This window comes from Thermobia domestica, chromosome 12 (assembly GCF_964235325.1).
Source record: "Thermobia domestica chromosome 12, izTheDome1.hap1.1, whole genome shotgun sequence".
Taxonomy (NCBI): Eukaryota; Metazoa; Arthropoda; class Insecta; order Zygentoma; family Lepismatidae; genus Thermobia; species Thermobia domestica.
In genome coordinates this window covers 120,828,263-120,847,450 of record NC_137465.1, presented here as the reverse complement: position 1 = coordinate 120,847,450, position 19,188 = coordinate 120,828,263, and the positions used below count along the sequence as shown (strand labels likewise).

Genomic DNA, 19,188 nt, shown 5'->3' with positions numbered 1-19,188 from the left:
GCAAAGTTTGATAACGATTAACGAGTTTTCAAATCAGAAGGAAAAATATGGAAAAAGAGTCTATATTGGGTTGTATATATTAAGAGAACGTATTACTCTTTATATTTCCTCCTCAGAAAGGGAATAAATATTGTACTATCTGGAAACGTTACTCGGAATTACATCCAGTACCACAGTTTTGGGCAAATTTATTATATGTTGAGATAAAAAAGAAAGCTATCCAGTTCGTTTTCATTAAATTTGGCGTTAAAAATATAATCTCGGTATTGAAGAACTGAGTCCGTGTAGATATGTCTAATTTAGAGAAGTAAAGATTTAAAGTTCCCACTTATGTTATATTCTTCAAAAAATTCAAATATGTACTTCTTTTAAGAAAAACTCTTCTCAGTAAGTCTTCCGAAGGAAGAATTGAATCTGATGTCTAAGTCTTCTTTGTCTTTATATTGGTTTGGAACATATAAATATATAATTCCAAAGGACCTAAAACCTCCACTCATCCCTGGCTAATTTATGAGAAAAATGTGTGCTGAATACTCAAATTATCTTTTCTGATCTCCTACGTGAAAGTTCAAATGTTCAAATGTTTCGTTCATGCTTTCAACTATTTTCACACCATATGATATAGAAAGAGGAAAGCATATAGAAGCAAGAGGTCACACCAGAAATTTAATATTTTGGTCACTCCCGGAACCCTTATTTCACAATTAACAAAACCATTATCGAAAAATTAGGCATGGCGTAGAATTGAGACGTTATAAAACTAACTCTCACGTAATTGTTGTTAAAATAATTTCTTGTTTCCATGTAAATAAAGCTTAAAACAACATTTGGTTTCGGGTGTGACATGTACATGTTTGTCACTTCAAAGCTAAAATTTCACAATTACGCAGCTTAATTTTCTAAACTTCAGAACGACAATACGACAGACTACTAATACAGATACTTACCACCACACTGTTTTGATGTGAAGCAAATGATTATATATTGCTCCCAGCGTTGCCAAATCAATTATATATTTCTCCAATAACACAGACCTTGAGATACTGTGATACACATTTTATTAAATACTCATTCGAAGTTTGGAATTCTGAGATTAGTTAATCAAACTAGAGACTTAAACATTCAGTCTCCAGCCACTTTAAAACTATTTGATCTACTTTTAGTTTTCAATGTGAGAAGATTCCTTTAGCCTGGATTGGCCGTACTTATCGAAATACTACATAGTATTAATTTCTCGCTATAGATTTTTTTGTCTTTTGTGAGCTATCATTATAGAACTCATAGTAGCAAATAATGATTTATATTTAACAACGATATCTGCATTTTGTAAGATTTAGGTTTCCGTTAGCTAGTTTTATAAGTAGCCGATGTTTGTGCGTTTGTAATATGTGTATAATTAAATTATTATAGTGTGATGTGTAGAAACAGCAGACTAATATTTACGAATACTGATTACGAACATCTTTTCCTGCAGAATAATATTGCATCTCGAATATAATCATATTACAACTGTTAGCATAATTTGTCTTTCTCTCTGAAAATGAAGTAATATCTATTAATATTAGTTTTTAAACATTTTACCAGCATTGCAGTAATTACTACATTCAAAATGTATCTTCAGGTATTTCGATTTACACTTTGTGTGACATTGATTGACAATAATATACCTGACTGAAATTCAATACTATGAATTAACATTTAAACTTTAAATATCTTAATGATAGTCATTTTATAATAGTTAATAATAAATTCACAATTTAGTTATAAAATCCAATGTTACGATTATACGTATTCGTGTTTCAATTTAAAAAAAAACGATTTGTTTGTCTTTATCTATTGAGAGTTTTTAGATGTTTATTTTCATTCAGATATATATATTTATATCATATTTTAATTGTATAGAAGTTAGCTTGTTTAAATAGTAATATGCAGACTGATGACAACTTATTATTACAAAGACGTGAACGACGAACGTGCCTTTTTATAATGATTTTCTATTAAAAGAAACGTGAGTTGATAATGAGAATTTCAATCTACCAAAAGTATTAAGAGATTAGCTCTTTGTTTTCTTAGAGTCTGAAAATTTTAAAGATGGGTTTCTTATATATTTCTTTAATTTCTGATAATTTAATTAAATGTATAATAACGTAAAATTAATGTAGAAGACTACAAATTAGTATATCATTACTTGTTGCTTATCATTTTGATTATAGTCGCAGTAATAAATTCAGTTTTAAGCTCTTTTCCTGTATTCGAACATAAATGTGCTGTGTCTGAGATGATAAAAACAATCTGATTATGCACCATACACAATACGTGTTCGAGATGCAATATGAGATACAAAAGAAATTTAACTTTTGCGACGCAGCCCCACGTCCTTCTTTAGATGAAAGTTAAGTATAATATTATCCAATACTGAGTTGAGTATCAAATGAGTTCTCGAAGTTTCACTTGGAAAAGACAACAAATAATTGACAAATAGAAGTTTGGACTTGATACAATTTCAACCTTGAAGTTAAGCATTTTCAGGCACTCACATTCAAATTACATAGAATTTGTGTGGATAATAGGAAAACCCGTTTTTTCCTCACACCATTATCTCTACAGGTGCGAAATTTCCTTTTTTCAACTCCATATAGAGTTCGTATAATTTTATAGGTTAGTAGGAAAAGCTAGCGTGAATTAGAGAAAAAATTTGTTCAGATAAACTTTAATGTTGTATGACTTTCCATAATAGCCCAGGTCCAAAATTGCATCTTTGTTAATATGAAATAAAGTAGCTTTCAAAAGAATAAATATACATCAAGATTGATTATCAAAATACATAAAAAGATAAAAATACACATACATACACATATTTACATTCAGAGTACACATAATGTGTACCCTTTGCTATAACTCAAAACGTTAGTTAGTTAAAAGCATGAATTTCTGTAAAAAGGTACAATTTTCTGAATCATTTATACATACATTTTTAAATTTCTTCATTTACGAACAAACTGTCGTGATAAATAATTTTTTGGGTCTTTATAAGGAGCATCTTAAGTCTTAATCCATTTTACCTGAATTATATAAAAGTTATTAAATTCATCGTTAAATGTGGATGTAGTGTCTGAAAATGTCATCCAAGAATTTACAGTGAAACTTCCTATATTAATACGTATCTGTAATGTACGTATTAATATTTTTTCTTACCTGGAACAATGTGGGATATAAATCCTGATTTTAACACTTAACTGAGAGAAGCAGGCGTAGAAAGAGCTAACTAAATAACCTTTTTTTACAGAGTAATTTTTACTGGCATCTACACCTTTGAGTCTGCTGTTAAGGTGATGGCACGAGGGTTCATACTTCAACCATTTACGTACCTTAGAGATGCATGGAACTGGTTGGACTTCGTAGTTATAGCTTTAGCGTGAGTAGTAGTTTTCAGTAGATAGCAAATAGGGCAGTATCTACATAGAGTAGTTCTTTCTGTGTAGAAGTAGCATTAGAGTATCCAATAGACTGTACCATAAATTAACATTTCTTTACATTTACTTTGCTTAGGCTTTTTCTCACTCATCTTTCATTCCTAATAAGAGACTCACATTCTTAATAAATATTAATTTTGAAAACATAGATGAAGCCATAGTGCCCAATAAAGAAGAGAGTGGCCAAGACACAAACACAAGTATCAGATAGGCTAAAAGACCACAATAAGTGAAAACGGAAATAATCCATATCTTCCATCACCTAGACTTGATAACAGTTTTCTAATGTGAATGATCCGATCAATGAAATGAATGAATGTATTCACAAATTATGGAACCTGAATGACAGAAGTGCGTATTAATTGTCAACCGTACTTTACCTCCACCGATTATGTTAAAAGTTTATATATAAAAATATTTTATATGTAACATGATGATGTCAAACGTTTGATAAATTTACATTTTGATGAAATACCATCACAAAGACTTAATACGCTTTCTCTTTTAGGAATATAAATTTCTTAAAGAGAAAAGAAAAATGAAATGGCTGTTTTTGCGGAAACTACTCAGTTTCATGCTGCGTCAATCTCAGGTCGCTTCAACTTTCCAATAGTGGTGACAGAAATATTGAGAATAAACTCTTTATATGTCTGTGCTAAAATATATCAGTACAGACATTTTTCTTAATGAAAAACCTGAGGTTTGTCATAAAACATTTAAAAAATCAATCATGCAAGTTAAAAAATAATCATAAGCACATGATGACTTTCATTTCCGATTTAAAGACAATCACTGCCTTTCAATGCTGGGCGAGTTACAAAACTACATCACCATTATAGAGCAAAGAGTCATAATTACCCCACGTAATGAATAATGACAAATGAGCAATCTGCATTAATGGACGATCTCTTTCCACTTGATTTGTATACTTATCGATATATTACCATTTCTTTTGTTGTTTTCCTTTTAAAAAGCCACTGGTGCTGGCCGAAAGTTTGATGATAATTTTGAATAACAGAAATCCTTAAACTTGTAAACTTATTCATGTTATCCATCATTGGCATTCTTGTTCATTTTATTGTGACTAATACTGAATATTTAATACATTAAATAAAATCGCACGTGATGTTTATACCGTAAATTTTAACTGAATACCGCTTAAATTTTGTACATAAATGTTTTCATTTTGAATATGTTCATTTCTGATTCTCTTTTCCACATTTATCGTACTTGTACCTTTCAAATTTCTCTTCTTTCGTAGCTTCTATATTCATAAATAATATATATACCTTATAGAAGTCAACTCGAGACTACAAAATTATGCTTTTGTAGATGTCAAGTTTAAGTTTTTTCTTATAGTAAACTTTCTGAATTAAATAAGTATCCTAAATTTCTTACAATATTTACCTCAAATTTCGGTATCTAGATTAACAGAATTCTTGCATTTCAGTGTATGTTGCTTTAATATTGATGCTAATCTGTTCTGCTTTTTGGTTCAGTGAAGCTAGCACACAGGAATATTTATGTTTTATTTCACTTCTAACTGATTCCTATCGTGTATGTGTTGTTTCAATATTTCTCAGTGTTATACATATATTGGGGGGTCTTCATTCTAACCATGATGCAGTTTATTAATTTAGGTCTTACATGTCTTAAAATTTCTTTTTTCAATGTTTTGAGTGAAATGTGTTGTAGTTAATTATTTGAACTGCATGGTGGTTTTACTTATTGTCTGCTTTCTTTTACTCACTCAATGAAAGTGAAGCACATGCCAATAGATTTTTGTCACTTTATATATAAGCAAAATTTCCGGCATAGGGTATTCGGTAGGCTCAGATTCTGAAGAGAAGATATTTCTTCACTAATGGCTTCATTCAATTTTATAACCAATTTTATAACCAACTTTTGGAATTACAACTAAATATTGACATCCTATACTTAAAAAAAGAAAAAAAAGAAAAAGAAAAGAAAGATGCAACAAAATGCTCAATAGCTCTGTATGATTGAAAACATATTTCACGTTGATTATGATAATTAAGAATGGCTTTCTTTATTTACATATGAAAGTTATACAGGGTGGACAATTTATCTTGATCATCCGTAATAACGGAGAAACCAAAAGAGGGAGAATAGCGAAACTTTGCGTGAAGCAACTATAAGGAGGGGACTCTGTGGCACTCAACGTTCCAACATTATCATAATAGACATATATCATATGGTAAATTCTGGAAGTAAAATTTTAGTTCATATTCTATGGATTAGAGATGTAGCACATCTTGTCAGAATCACTTTCTCTTGCTCCTTTTGTTTAATTTTGTTTGAAATGCTGACTATTGTCCTTATTATTGCTAAACAAAAGCATACATAATAAAAGCATTTCAGTAAATTATCTTTTCTGATCTCCCACGTGAAAGTTCAAAGTTAATATCTGAGCAATTTATGTTTGGTTTTGAAAGTGTAAGTAACTTTCCTTTAAAATAATTTACTAGTTCCAATGCAGGTGTGAATATATATATCTATATCTATATATATATATATATATATATATATATATATATATATATATATATATATTGAATGACCTCAACGACGAATTTCGTTAGCTTTAAATAAAACAATACTTGATAACATTAAAAAATAGTACCAAATATTTAAGAAATATTATTTTGCAGTGAAAACACACACAAGAGCAGTTAATTTTGATCTCCAAACTAAACACAAATTATATCACACAGTTGAATCAATTTTATGTATTTATCGTCGATTGTGTGGTTTCCTTCGGGAATTAAGATTGTAGGAAACACAGTACAGTATTTAATTTTTATAGATATGATTGTTTATTTTTATATATACAATAGCAAACCAGTCAAGAAAAAAAAAAGTATTTTTAAAAGGCCTCGAAATTGAAATTGAGGCTAGACATTGTTTTATACTCGTAGAATAAAGCTTACATAATTGTATTCTGGCCACGAGCACCATGGCAAAATGTTTCAAGTGAGCAAATCTGATATGCTTCGGAAAGCGTTTTAGTTATTTCTCTGAGAAGAGAAGCATCTGAAATAAAATTTAAAATATACATTTATTTATTTTTAATAATGCAATGACACCTTGTCATTTGACACTCTAAAACAATGGAAAACGTATGCACAAACTTAAAACATATTTAGTTTTAGTAGACCAATTGGAAATTTATCATTTGTGTGGATGTCATAGATTTCACATCTTCACATACACGTCCCAATGCCAATAAATAAATAAATAAATAAAAACTTACTGTTTTTCTTGTGAAAGAAGTTGTAGCAAATACAAGAAAAGTTGTTTTCTATTATATCAGAAGGAGGTTCCAGCTTTATTTAGCTCAAGCTAGAAGTAAAATAGCTCACTGCTTTTTACTATATCTTTATACTCAATTATATTAACATTCATATAAAGCTACTATTTGTAACACTCACAAAAGTCTGTCGTTTCTTATTTGGAACTGAATTGTAATAGGACGATGGAATAACACAATTTTTATTAGTCTGGTAGACATAGTCTATCTTTAGTGGTATTTTTGTCATAGAAATTAGGAGTGTAGTTTTATCATACCTTGTACGTTGTAGATAATAATTTAACACTGATAGTTCGTTCACATCCATAACGTAGGTCTTGAATTCCTTCTTAATTATGACATTTCAGCACAGGGAAAATATCTAAACCGAACACTATTGTTTCCTTCCTCACAAGTTGTCAACTATTTTGTATAATTATGAGTCAATAATCCTTTACAGTTACGTTACCATGGGTATAGATCTGGGAAACTTGGCAGCGTTGAGAACATTTAGAGTACTTCGAGCCTTGAAGACTGTAGCCATTGTGCCAGGTACGTATAGTAAAACTGTCATACTAATGTATATTAACGAAAGATGTATTAAAGTATTTGATATTCATGTCCATTTTCTCGTGAGTCACCAATTGTTTCATACGGTTACCTCAAGAATAGATTACGGAGAGTCTATTTGGTTAAAATTAATAAAATAAAAAAAAATGTTCGTTGAAACTTTGAATAATGAATCTCCCTAGTAACTATTCAGTAGTGTTGTTATTTAAAAGACTTGTTTAAAACATCGATGACCAATTGTCATAAAAACGAATGAGATATGTACTTGAATATAGAAATAAATAGCTATGTTCCAAGGAAACCAAAACTACTGGAAATGTGGATTGATTAAGTAGGATAAGTAGAAACGAGGAAGGCAAGGCACTGTTCTTTGCTTTCCCCAAACAGAGGAAAAAGACAACACTATGGGAGATTTAAGACTTATCACTGTGTATTATGATATATTTACTATTCAATTATACTCAATAATCAACTATAAATATTGGAATAACATTGGGCAATTTCCGTTTTTGACTTCTGCAAGCTTCGATGAACAGCAACTGATGCAATAATTATACCTAGGTAATAAGCGATGATATAAGCAATGAAGTTAAACGAATTAAGACTTCATTTCCTTTCTTTCCTTATACGAAACTTTTGTAACAAATATATGTATACTCAGTTTAGACCCATAGCTGTTCTCCCAGCTATATATACAGGGTGAATCAAAATAAGTGTTACAAGCCAATATCTCGCGAACTATACATCAAATAACAAAAATGTTAAAGAGTCAATGTACAATACAGAGGGGTCTAAAAAATGAGTCAAACACGAGGCTCCCCGCTCCCATTTTAGGGGACAGGTGTACGTGAAATTTTCAAATGGGAACATAAGTCGAGTGATACCTTGTTGGAAAGAGCTTGGAAAATTGAACAATTTTTGTAGGAAACAATTTTTGATATGGGGCACCATTTTCAAGATAGACCCCCAAAATTGTCCTGTATCAGATAAAATTTCCAGTACTTATAAATCAGAAACGGCTGAGTGGAAAACGGTGAAACAAAAAAGTGAAAAAGGAAAAAGCCATAGGCAACGTGGAATGGTATAATTGTGGTGTCCCCAGAGCCCCTATCATGGGACCCCGGGATTAACTTGAAAATTTCAAATGGGAATATAGGTCGAGTGATACCTTGTTTGATAGATCGTGGAAAGCCAAATACGAAATTTGTTTTGATTTTGAGCAAGCCTGTTTCAAAATGGCCGCCAAAAATGGTTCCCCATTCAGATACAAAGCGCAGTGTTCAAATTAAGTGTTACACTCCAATATCTCGCAAACTATGCATCAAATAAGAAAAGTGTTAAGAGTCAATGTACAATACAGATGGCCTAAAATATGGGTTAAACATGAGGTTCCCCCGCCCCTCATTTTGGAGGGAGGGGTGTACATGGAATTTCAAATAGCAACATAGGGTGAGTGATACCTTCTTTGATAGACTGTGAAATATCAAACAGATTAGTACAAAATAAGAACCTCGTGTTTGACCCATTTTTTAGGCCTGTCTGTATTGTACATTGACTCTTAACATATTACTTATTTGATGCATAGTTCGCTGGATATTGGCTTATAACACTCAGTTTGAACACTGTGCTTTGTATCTGAATGGGGAACCATTTTCAGCGGTCATTTTGAAACAGGCTTGCCAGAAATCAAAACAAATTTTGTACCAAGCTGTTTGGTTTTCCACGATCTATCAAACGAGGTATCACTCGACCTATATTCCCATTTGAAATTTTCAAGTTGATCCCGGGGCTCCATGATGGGGGCCCTGGGGACTCCGCGACAACCCATTCCACGTTGCCTATGGCGTGTTCCTTTTTCGTTTTTTGTTTCACCGTTTTCCACTCAGCCGTTTCTGATTTATAAGTACTGGAAATTTTATCTGATACAGGACCATCTTGAAAAGGGTGCCCCATATCAAAAATTGTTTCCTACAAAAATTGTTCAATTTTTCAAGCTCTTTCGAACGAGGTATCACTCGACCTATGATCTCATTTTAAAATTTCACGTACACCCCCTCCCCCCAAAAAAGGGGCGGGGAACATCACGTTTGACTCATTTTTTAGGCCCCTCTGTATTGTACATTTACTCTTAACATTTTTCTTATTTGATGTATAGTTCGCGAGATATTGGCTTGTAACACTTATTTTGACTCACCCTCTATATACTCGTTTGAAGCTCCTAACTTGTAAGAAGAATTTCATCTGGCAAAAGTTTAGTTCTAAGAATTTTAACAGCATATACGACGGCTAAATATTTTCTATGGGGTATAAACTTTGATACCGTTCTACATGGCGGCAGAAAAGGCTGCTGCAGGGATTCGAATAGCAAACAAGAACCCTGAAACAACTATTCCAAAATTATTATTTCACTAAGTCTGTTGAAAAATTTCCTTGAAGATTGAAAATCATTTTTAAAAAATCCGTAGGTTGTTTTCATCAATTGGCATTTATAGGGTTAATTTTTCATGAAGTCTTCTGATGAAGTGTGAAAGAAAGTGACGGGACGTAACAGTTCATTTGGAATGCAGATAAAACGCATAGGGCATTTGACGTATTGGGATAGAGCAGTGTTCGTAAAGCTTTTCACTGTCTTTCATTTTGTTTTCACTTTCATACTTTCTATTATTATTATTATTATTATTATTATTATTATTATTATTATTATTATTATTATTATTATTATTATTATTATTATTATTATTATTATTATATAATGATTTTCAGTTTTAAACATTAATTACATTTTTAATTTTTTTCGTCGTTTTACATCATTTGCTAAAAATATTAGCATGTTGAAAATGCTTCCTTTCAAAATTTTTCAATGTATGCAAAATTCTATTATTAATTATATTAATTATTTATTTGGAACATTTTATAACATTTAAGAAACTAAATATCTTTCATACTTTTAATAATATAATGTGGTAGTGCCTTTTAAGTTAATACATATACGAAAACTTTTTACGATTGGTAACAATACTTACTATGCGTATACAAATCAAATAGTTGTAATAATATTCAATACAACATAGTCTATAAAAAGTTCAATAATATTAAAATATTTTCTAACATATTTTGAAGAATCTGCTAATATTCTATGTATTTATTCTGTTATATCTTGGCATGTTAAATAAATCCAATATCTACAGTATAAAATTATGTAATAGAAATTATTAGTAGATGTTTCTTATAAAAATGCAATTTTAAATTTTTTTCACCTAATACCCAACAATAAAACTAGTAAAATACAAAATAAAATGTTCATAAAAATAATTAGACATATCAATATGCATATGAAGTTCTATGAAACTTCCAAAACGTTAATATCATTGTATACATGTAGTACATTTATATTAGGGGGTGTGCGGAACAATAAGATTAGTAAGTGCTGGACAACGCTTTTACGCAAACATTAAGTGTATACAATACAAGTTGAAGGGCACGAACAGGTTGCGATCTACCACACCGACACATACACATGTACCTGTTCTGTAAGTTTTAGTCTTCAAACCCACATAAAATTCTCTATGATGACGAGTCATCCTATTCCTTATTGATGACAACGAAAAGCTTAGATAAGCACGTAAAAATTGAAAGAATAGTGGCACCCACTAAGGTTATCTTTTAAAAAAGGACGGGGAATTGCCACCAAAAGTTATTTTTAGCCGTGGTTGGTTGTTCAATTTCTTTGGAAAGATTACAAGTCAACCTTAACACACATTTAACATACATTAATATCTATCATATACTGTAAAATTCTCTGATATGCTACAAAATCCCTTGTGGCATTCTAAAAGGCTGTCTGGATGATAAGATGAAGCTATGATAGCTCACTACATAAGTACAAGACTGTATACTTACTCATTAATATGTATGTTAATTAAATAACTCAAGTAGGTTCAATGTATAGTTAAAATATACTGTAATGTTGAATTTATCTATAAATTACTTTTCATGCAAATCTAATATACAAATCTATATCGAAAATCTCATCGATTTTTTTAAAATTTTTATTGGTAATTATCAGCGAGTAGGTTGTATAAGAACATTTTCTCTTTCTTTCTTTTTTTCTGCAAATTCTGTACGCAAAGTCGAAAAAGGTTTAATTTTTAAAATATTTGTTTACAAACTTACATTTTATGAAAATACTTTCAAAATTTTATTTTATTTTTTTAATATTATGAAAACATTTCTAACAAATCGTAAAAACATAGCTTAGATGGTATATACAAATAACTGAATCGGCTGTAAACCACTTACTATTTATCCAATACCTTTTTTCAATTTGCGGAAATAAATCAACATTTAAATTTACAGCTGCGAAAGAAACTTTTATATTAGATTTTTTCAACTTGTACAAAACATCTACAGGTTTACAGTGGCCCGTTCGTTTGTTATCTATGCATTGTTTGTTTTTAGTACGAATAGTATTTACTTTGTGTTGCACAGTCTTCTTAGTATTCTCACGTCAGGCTGAGCCTTCCTGATTTTTTGGGGCTATTTAATAGAATGTACATTTCCATTGAGTATTTATTATTATTATTATTATTATTATTATTATTATTATTATTATTATTATTATTATTATTATTATTATTATAGCAGGCATGCATATAAAATAAAATAACACAAAAACAATTATCCCACTTATTTGGTATTGGCAAGCAAGCTGCATACTAACAACGATACTTTTAGTTTCATTTTTCGTAAAACTTATTTTAACCACCGTGTGTGTGCTAATAACACAACATGACTGAAAGGGCACACAACTATTTATATAACAAGGCACAGGGTCGAGGGGTTAGATATACTCTATCGCATCGCAGTCCTCAAAATACACAATGAACAAGCACAGAATTTACTTTCACTTTCGCTTGGCAATGCAAAATCCAAAAATTGTATATTCTTAAAATCTATAGTACTTAGGACCATACTCTGGCCAAATGTATTTTCAATTTTTTTCCACTTGCGTCAACATCATTTGTTTCATTTGTACAGATCCCCTCGATGATATCAACAACACCATTTGTGCAAGAAACTTGTATCAGGCTATGTTCTTTCGCACTATTATTACTTTACTCACTATTGAGTGACGGCCTACTTTCAATACTTTCGACGAAATCACATACGATTTTAATTTTTCTGACTTGCTCCTGCTGGAATACATTTGTATCAGCTATTACTACTTTCACATTGATTTAATTTTACAACAATATTTTCTAATTACTTGGCATTAGATCTAACAATACAAAAAGTTAATTCTAATCATTGACAGTTTTATTTTATTATTTATTTCTTATTTTATTTATTTTTTGATGTGGCTAATTGTTTTCCTTATTAATTACATACTTCTCCACTCTGTCCGAATTTTCAAAATACTTACTTCTACAGGAACACACATATATCTTTCTGGACCTCTGAGTAATCAACAAATTTAACTCTTTTTACTGATCTTGCTTTAATTTCTACATTTTCTGTTTTCCACTTGATATTACAGACGTGTTCAAATTATTAGGCTCAACATTCAATTTCTGAATATTTTACTGTTTTTACAATATTACGTCAGAAAACGCGTTTGAACTTGGTCCAAATTACTGTTCTGTTTCTAATTTCTTGTGGACATGGCACATGCTTTTCAATATCAATAAAACAAACGCGTATGTGATATTCAAATATAAATGCTATGCAGTGTGTGTATCTAAATTGGAAAAAAAATGAAACGGAACACTTACAAGAAAATGATGTTTCACACAAAGATTTATGTTTCGTATGAAATCCGTTATTCTTTATTAGGTCTTTTATCCTTTGTGGCATGCTATATACGAATTTAGCACACTTTGACTTCAATTCAGCATCATGATACCACAAATTGTTGATATTCTCGATCAATTGATGTTTGGTTGTAATATGCTTCTTCTTTAGTTTTTCCTTCATGAAGCTCCAAGGGTTTTCAATCGGGTTCATATCAGAACTATTGCTCGGCCACGGAAGAACACTAATTTCGTTGTTCTCGAAGAATTTTGTCACAGTTTTGCCCCGGTGGCATAGGGCTCCGTCATGCATAAAGATGAAGTGTGCGTCATCAAACCAGACTGCAGTCTGGGAAAGCAGTTCTTCTTGAAGAAATTGTAGGTATTGGTCATGCTTCATTGTTCCCTCTTTTATATATAATTTCCCAGGCCCGAAGACAGATATCACACGCCAGACCATGACTGTAGTAGGATGCTTCACAGTTTGTTGGAGGCATTCCAACTTGAATTCCTCCCCAGGTCGACATTGCACATATTGTGAACATTCATCAGACACGAAGACACATGATTCATCACTGAAACACCTATTCTCCAATCATCAGCAGTCCAATGTTCTAGGCCTCGTGCCCATTCGAGGCGCTTCTTTGCCATGATAGGAGTAATTTTTGCTTTCTTTCTTGGTCTGAGTGCTTTTATTCCCTCAGTATAAAGAATCCTTCGAACATTTTCAGGCGAAATGTCTACATCATACTCAGCCATTTTTATGCTTAAGTCTCTAGAAATTGCGTTTCTGTTTCCCAGTGCCAATCTTTTTAGTTTTCTGATACTTCTTGGCAATAGCTTTGGTATTCGCTCACACTTCCAACCTTATTTTGTTGATACATTTACTTTTTGCTCATCGCAGATTTTACTCACAGATTTTGCCCTATCCCAACTCTACTAGCAATTTGTCGTTGTGTATATCCTCTTTCCGCCAGAAGTGTTTTGACAACTTCCACTTGAAAGGTCTCTGGCTTTTCCCATTATGCTGCGATTACGGGACTTCACAGAATAAAAGATTAATACACAAAACACGTCACGATCACTTTAAACTGGCCCATTCGAACTGTTGAACGCTTTGAATATTGTAACTGCTTACGACTGCAATCACAATACTTCGGATTGTAACTTGTTAATAGAAACCACAATAGTTGTCTACAACTGAAATACCACTTTCAGAACTCCCTCCCCTCTACTAATGCCATCTGCTGTTCAGCGGTGATATCACCACTTCAACTATACAGTAAACAAATGAAGGATCCTATGTTGGTGATTTAATCATTAAATTACATGTTCCAGAACTCCGAAATTAGGACTGAAACATCAACTTTGCAGTTTTCAAGCGTGAGTCTAATAATTTGAACACGTCTGTGCATATTTCTCTTTCCGTATTTAATTTATAACGGAGATACTTCTCGTGCTAACATGGGAACACGAGAACATGAGAACATGGTGTTATATGTGCTAGATTGCCCGTCACAACAGGTACTACATTTTCTTTATTGTAACTGGGCCTAAATTTACAATAATTATCAGAGCTGCAATTATTAAAATATTTATTACGGATTCTCTGTGCTGTCCGTTCTACAACTTTTCTTCTGACATTGTTGTTATTACTATCCAGTTTCAATTTTCTCTCAATGTATGCCAAACTAAGACTTTTGCTACGGGCGTACTCTTCTTTCAACCTCTGATATCAGTTAGTTTTTTTTTTAAACAGCATACCTTTAAATTTACTGTTTCAATGTTTGCTCTATATTTGCAATTAGACTGAAACACATATTCTCCAATGGATTGATTAGCAACTTTTCTAAACGTATTTCTTTCACAGTAAATGCCTAAAGCATTTTCTACATATGGTAAAGTCAAGTGTAGATCACTGTATTTATATTGATTTATCAATGCAACATTTTCAATTTCAATTTAATTTCTAACCTTCAATAGCTCTAAAATTAACATACTGGCTTAAATGTTACTTTTACCTCTAAATATAAAATTTCAAATGAGAAAACACTACGATTTGTGTGTGTTACTGTAAAGGCAAAAATCAAGATGTCTTATCTACAATCTCGACTTCGTCTATGTGTAAAAGCGCCAATTATATAAGGATACAGATTCAATTCCGCATGTCTCTGGTCAAGCATAGCGAATTATGTAAGAAGTCAAAGGTTCAATTTCTTAGACCTCATTAATCAGTATATACCATTATGTATTGGTTAATGGTAATTGACCACGACCGACACAACAGGTGCTGGTGAAAGGAAAAATAAGGAGGAGAAGTGGCCAATACACACACACACATCTGTCTATCTATCTATCTATCTATCTATCTATCTATCTATATATATATATATATATATATATATATATATATATATATATATATATATATATATATATATATATATATATATATATATATGCTTCCTTTCGGAGTTATAGGCTGCCGAAAACATGAAAAAATGAATTTTAAACGTCCATAGCTCCGAAACTATGGGACCTACAGTAGTCGGGTCAAGACTTTATTTAGGAACTAGTATGTGCCCTATCCAAATATTCATGTTTCAGAATCCTGCGGTACTTCCGTAACAATTTTTATAGAGGTGGTTTGTGAGTACTTCAAATTATAAGACCGTAGGGTGTTTTCGGCAGCCTATTACTCTGTAAGGAAGCATTTGTGTACCCAGGTTGGTCTATACTTTTCGTCTTATTTTGATGTGAGGAATCACCTCCCAAACGTTGTCGGTGTTGTTTTGAAACACCCTGTATATATATATATATATATATATATATATATATATATATATATATATATTGCCACTGAAAGGCACGCACGCTGAAAGAAGCATGTTGTTATTAAGATACACGGAAAGTAAGAATAGAGCACGTCAAGCTTATCTAACATAATATGAACACATAAAATACTAAAAAAGAGCGACACGGAAACAAAAAATATAATCATCTGACCAGAAGACATGAACAAGGAAGCTAATTTTAAAAATTAACATAAAATAAAATAAAATCTTACCCAAATTGCCTCCTAAAACAAACAAATCTACTTGTCAGTATATTTCAGACACTGGTGTACGTCCATCATTAGATCAAAGATAAAAAGATTGAAACGCACAGGCAAAACTTAAATTAAGACATATTAACAAGAACACAAAGAAAAGGCTGAAACTTAACATTACAAAATTGTCATAATGAATTTTCGTGTTATCGGTAATTATTTTATTTGGAAAAGAAGGTGGCCAAATATACATAACTCAACATTCCGGATCTATGAACTTTATGAATTTTGTTAATTAATGTGTACCATCTAATTTGTAAAATGTGTGCATTATTATTTAATTGTAAATGGATAGCTTTAATGAAAAGGAGTGAGCAGTAAATGTATGGAGGCATGACGAAATGTAATATGAACGTTAGGACATCGCAATATATAGCTTCTACGTGTCATCAAGAAATCTTTAATGTTAAAATAATGTACTGTTCAAACTTACCCTATCTACTGCATTTTTGGGACATTTTTTATTAAAAGAAAGAATTCAGAACTAATCATGACAGACATTTATATATAAAGTACATATTAACTGCCCAAGCTGTTCAATGGTCACCGAGTTCACAGTATCGTAATGTTAAATATAAAGATGTGACTTTCTTGTGCTGCAAAGAAATAAAATAATTGACAATAACGGTAAGCATTTATCGCATAATAATTTGGACACGTTAATTTGCAGTTTGTTTAATTCAATTTTTGCTCTTTTTCTTTGTATTTCATCTTTAAGTCTTGTAATGACATGTCTTAACGTATTGTAATTTCTACTTTTATACTTTTACCTTTTTGAATTTGTTCTGATGATTGACCCAGAACAATGCCCGAAATATATAGCACCGCCTAACAGTGGAGATAAATAATTCCGTCGAAAACACTTCAACATTGATGTAAATCTACTCTTGTAAACTTTTATTTTTGTTATGATTTTTTTTTGTCTATTCGTATTATATTCTACGTACTTTTTATTATCTGTTATAGCCTACCTTTGTTTGGATCTAAAATATGACTCATTTTATGAACCAAAACATATTATGTTTAAGAAAATATGAAACTTTGTGAAAATATGATACGAGTTTTTCATTTCGATACATATGTATTTACTTCTGAAAGAAAACGACCTTGTAACGGTAAAATAATTTGATAGTATTTCTACAAATTTATTGATTTTGTATTTCTACAAATTTAAACGTTTATGTGAAACGTATTTTTTAATGATAATAATTAGGTATATTTATCTGCTGTCTACATGTGCAAGACCTAGCGCATATTGGTGGATGCATCAGTGTCAAATTTTGAACCTAGGGTTTGTGCTTTTTTCTTCATTCCTTCAAATAAGAATAATGCACTAATAAATATCAATGTAAGTGCAACTTTGTCCAACAACAGGTTCTAACGTTTTCACATAATAGACATTGTCATCATTTGTCATTTAAAAAAAGGGCAAGAGTTTGCGTTAAAAAATCAGAAAGATGATAGTGAATGTTGTGGTTAGTTTCATATATGGATTAGTTTAAATTAGATAACAATCGCAGTTGAGCGAAGAAGTTAATACAATGGAACCGTATCTTTGTTTTAAACGAACTGTACACTGCATTCTTATGTGGATATTTTTAAGTGAGCACCCCCCGAGAATTTTATGAAAAAATAGTTTAATTTAGATGCAATGATATACAGTAAATAAATAATCAATAAACATAGAAACAATGTTTAAATAGTGCTGTGTTTATCTAACTTTCGTGCAGACAAATATCTGGCTCATCTTTATGAATAATAGCAGTTAAAATATGTACTTAGCTTAACATCTCAACACAATTCTGTATAATATATGCTTTCTTTCAAAAGTCTTTTAATAATGTAATTTCCGCTTTACACGTTTACAGTCTTCTGTTATAGAAAATAGCTTCCACAGTAGATTTTTTCTGTCGTAATATAACATTAATACCTTAAAATTTTGTCCACAGGTTTGAAGACCATCGTAGGTGCTGTTATAGAGTCTGTGAAGAATCTCCGAGATGTGATTATCCTCACTATGTTTTCTCTTTCTGTATTTGCCTTATTGGGTCTCCAAATCTATATGGGGGTCCTTACACAGAAGTGCGTAAAAAATTTCCCTTTAGATGGAGAGTGGGGGAATTTGACGGATGAAACTTGGACTAAGTTCATGGAAAATGAAAGTAAGTAGTGCTTCAAAATATCTTTACATAAAAAGTTATCTTTATATTAACAAAGAAGAATAGTGAAATCAAATTTTTTTTTTTTTTTAAATGCCTCAAAGTGTCGTGCATCTTTTGGGTCTGCTTTTTAGGAATGTGATTCAAAATCTTATAGTGAATATAAAAGTGCAATCAAACATCGTCTACAATTCCGATGTCATATACGGTTGGCCGTATCGAAAACGTAAGTATTCAATATAAACGATATATGTGTGAATGAAATTCCAGTGAATATCATTACGCTATTGGGAGTGAATCCAATTTAAAGGTAAATTTGAATGGAGAATGGCCACTAATATGTAACTTTTGTTTTATATTGTCTTACAAACGCTGACTGATTTTAAAGTACTCAGAAAACCTACCTACTCCTTGGTCGACGCTGCAGTGCCAAGTCACATTGTTATCTTTCTTTCTCTCTTCATCACGCTGTGAAACCTGTGAAACCGATCACCAGACAAAGTTATATTCAGTCTTCTGAAATTAAGAGTATACAGTATATGGGATTATAATCACTCTGTAAGTTGACTATGTTGTCAATAGGTCAATTCTCTGTGAACCAACGACAGCTAACCATATAACAAGATCCATTGTTTATTAAACATCCTACAGGAAAACTTATTCGTCGCCCCAAACGTTGATGCTTACCTACACTACCTGATAGAATTACTCAAACCACTTTGATCGTTTTATATGTGACTTTCTTCTTACTCGTTGAGCTTTTTTCATATCTTCCCAT

At 31.3% G+C, this 19,188-nt stretch overlaps 1 protein-coding gene across 24 annotated transcripts in view; it reads left to right on the top strand.

Moving 5' to 3' along the window:
* Window positions 1-19,188, top strand: part of para (sodium voltage-gated channel paralytic) — a 651,733-nt gene that overhangs the window by 438,239 nt on the left and 194,306 nt on the right. For 20 of the 24 annotated variants that reach the window (XM_081734020.1, XM_081734024.1, XM_081734031.1 and 17 more), the window contains 3 exons: window positions 3,287-3,415; window positions 7,244-7,335; window positions 18,201-18,413. In XM_081734020.1, coding sequence (XP_081590146.1) covers window positions 3,287-3,415; window positions 7,244-7,335; window positions 18,201-18,413 — 434 coding nt within the window. The remainder of the gene's footprint in view (window positions 1-3,286; window positions 3,416-7,243; window positions 7,336-18,200; window positions 18,414-19,188) is intronic. The other 4 variants (XM_081734028.1, XM_081734025.1, XM_081734042.1 and 1 more) reach the window with 1 other exon arrangement.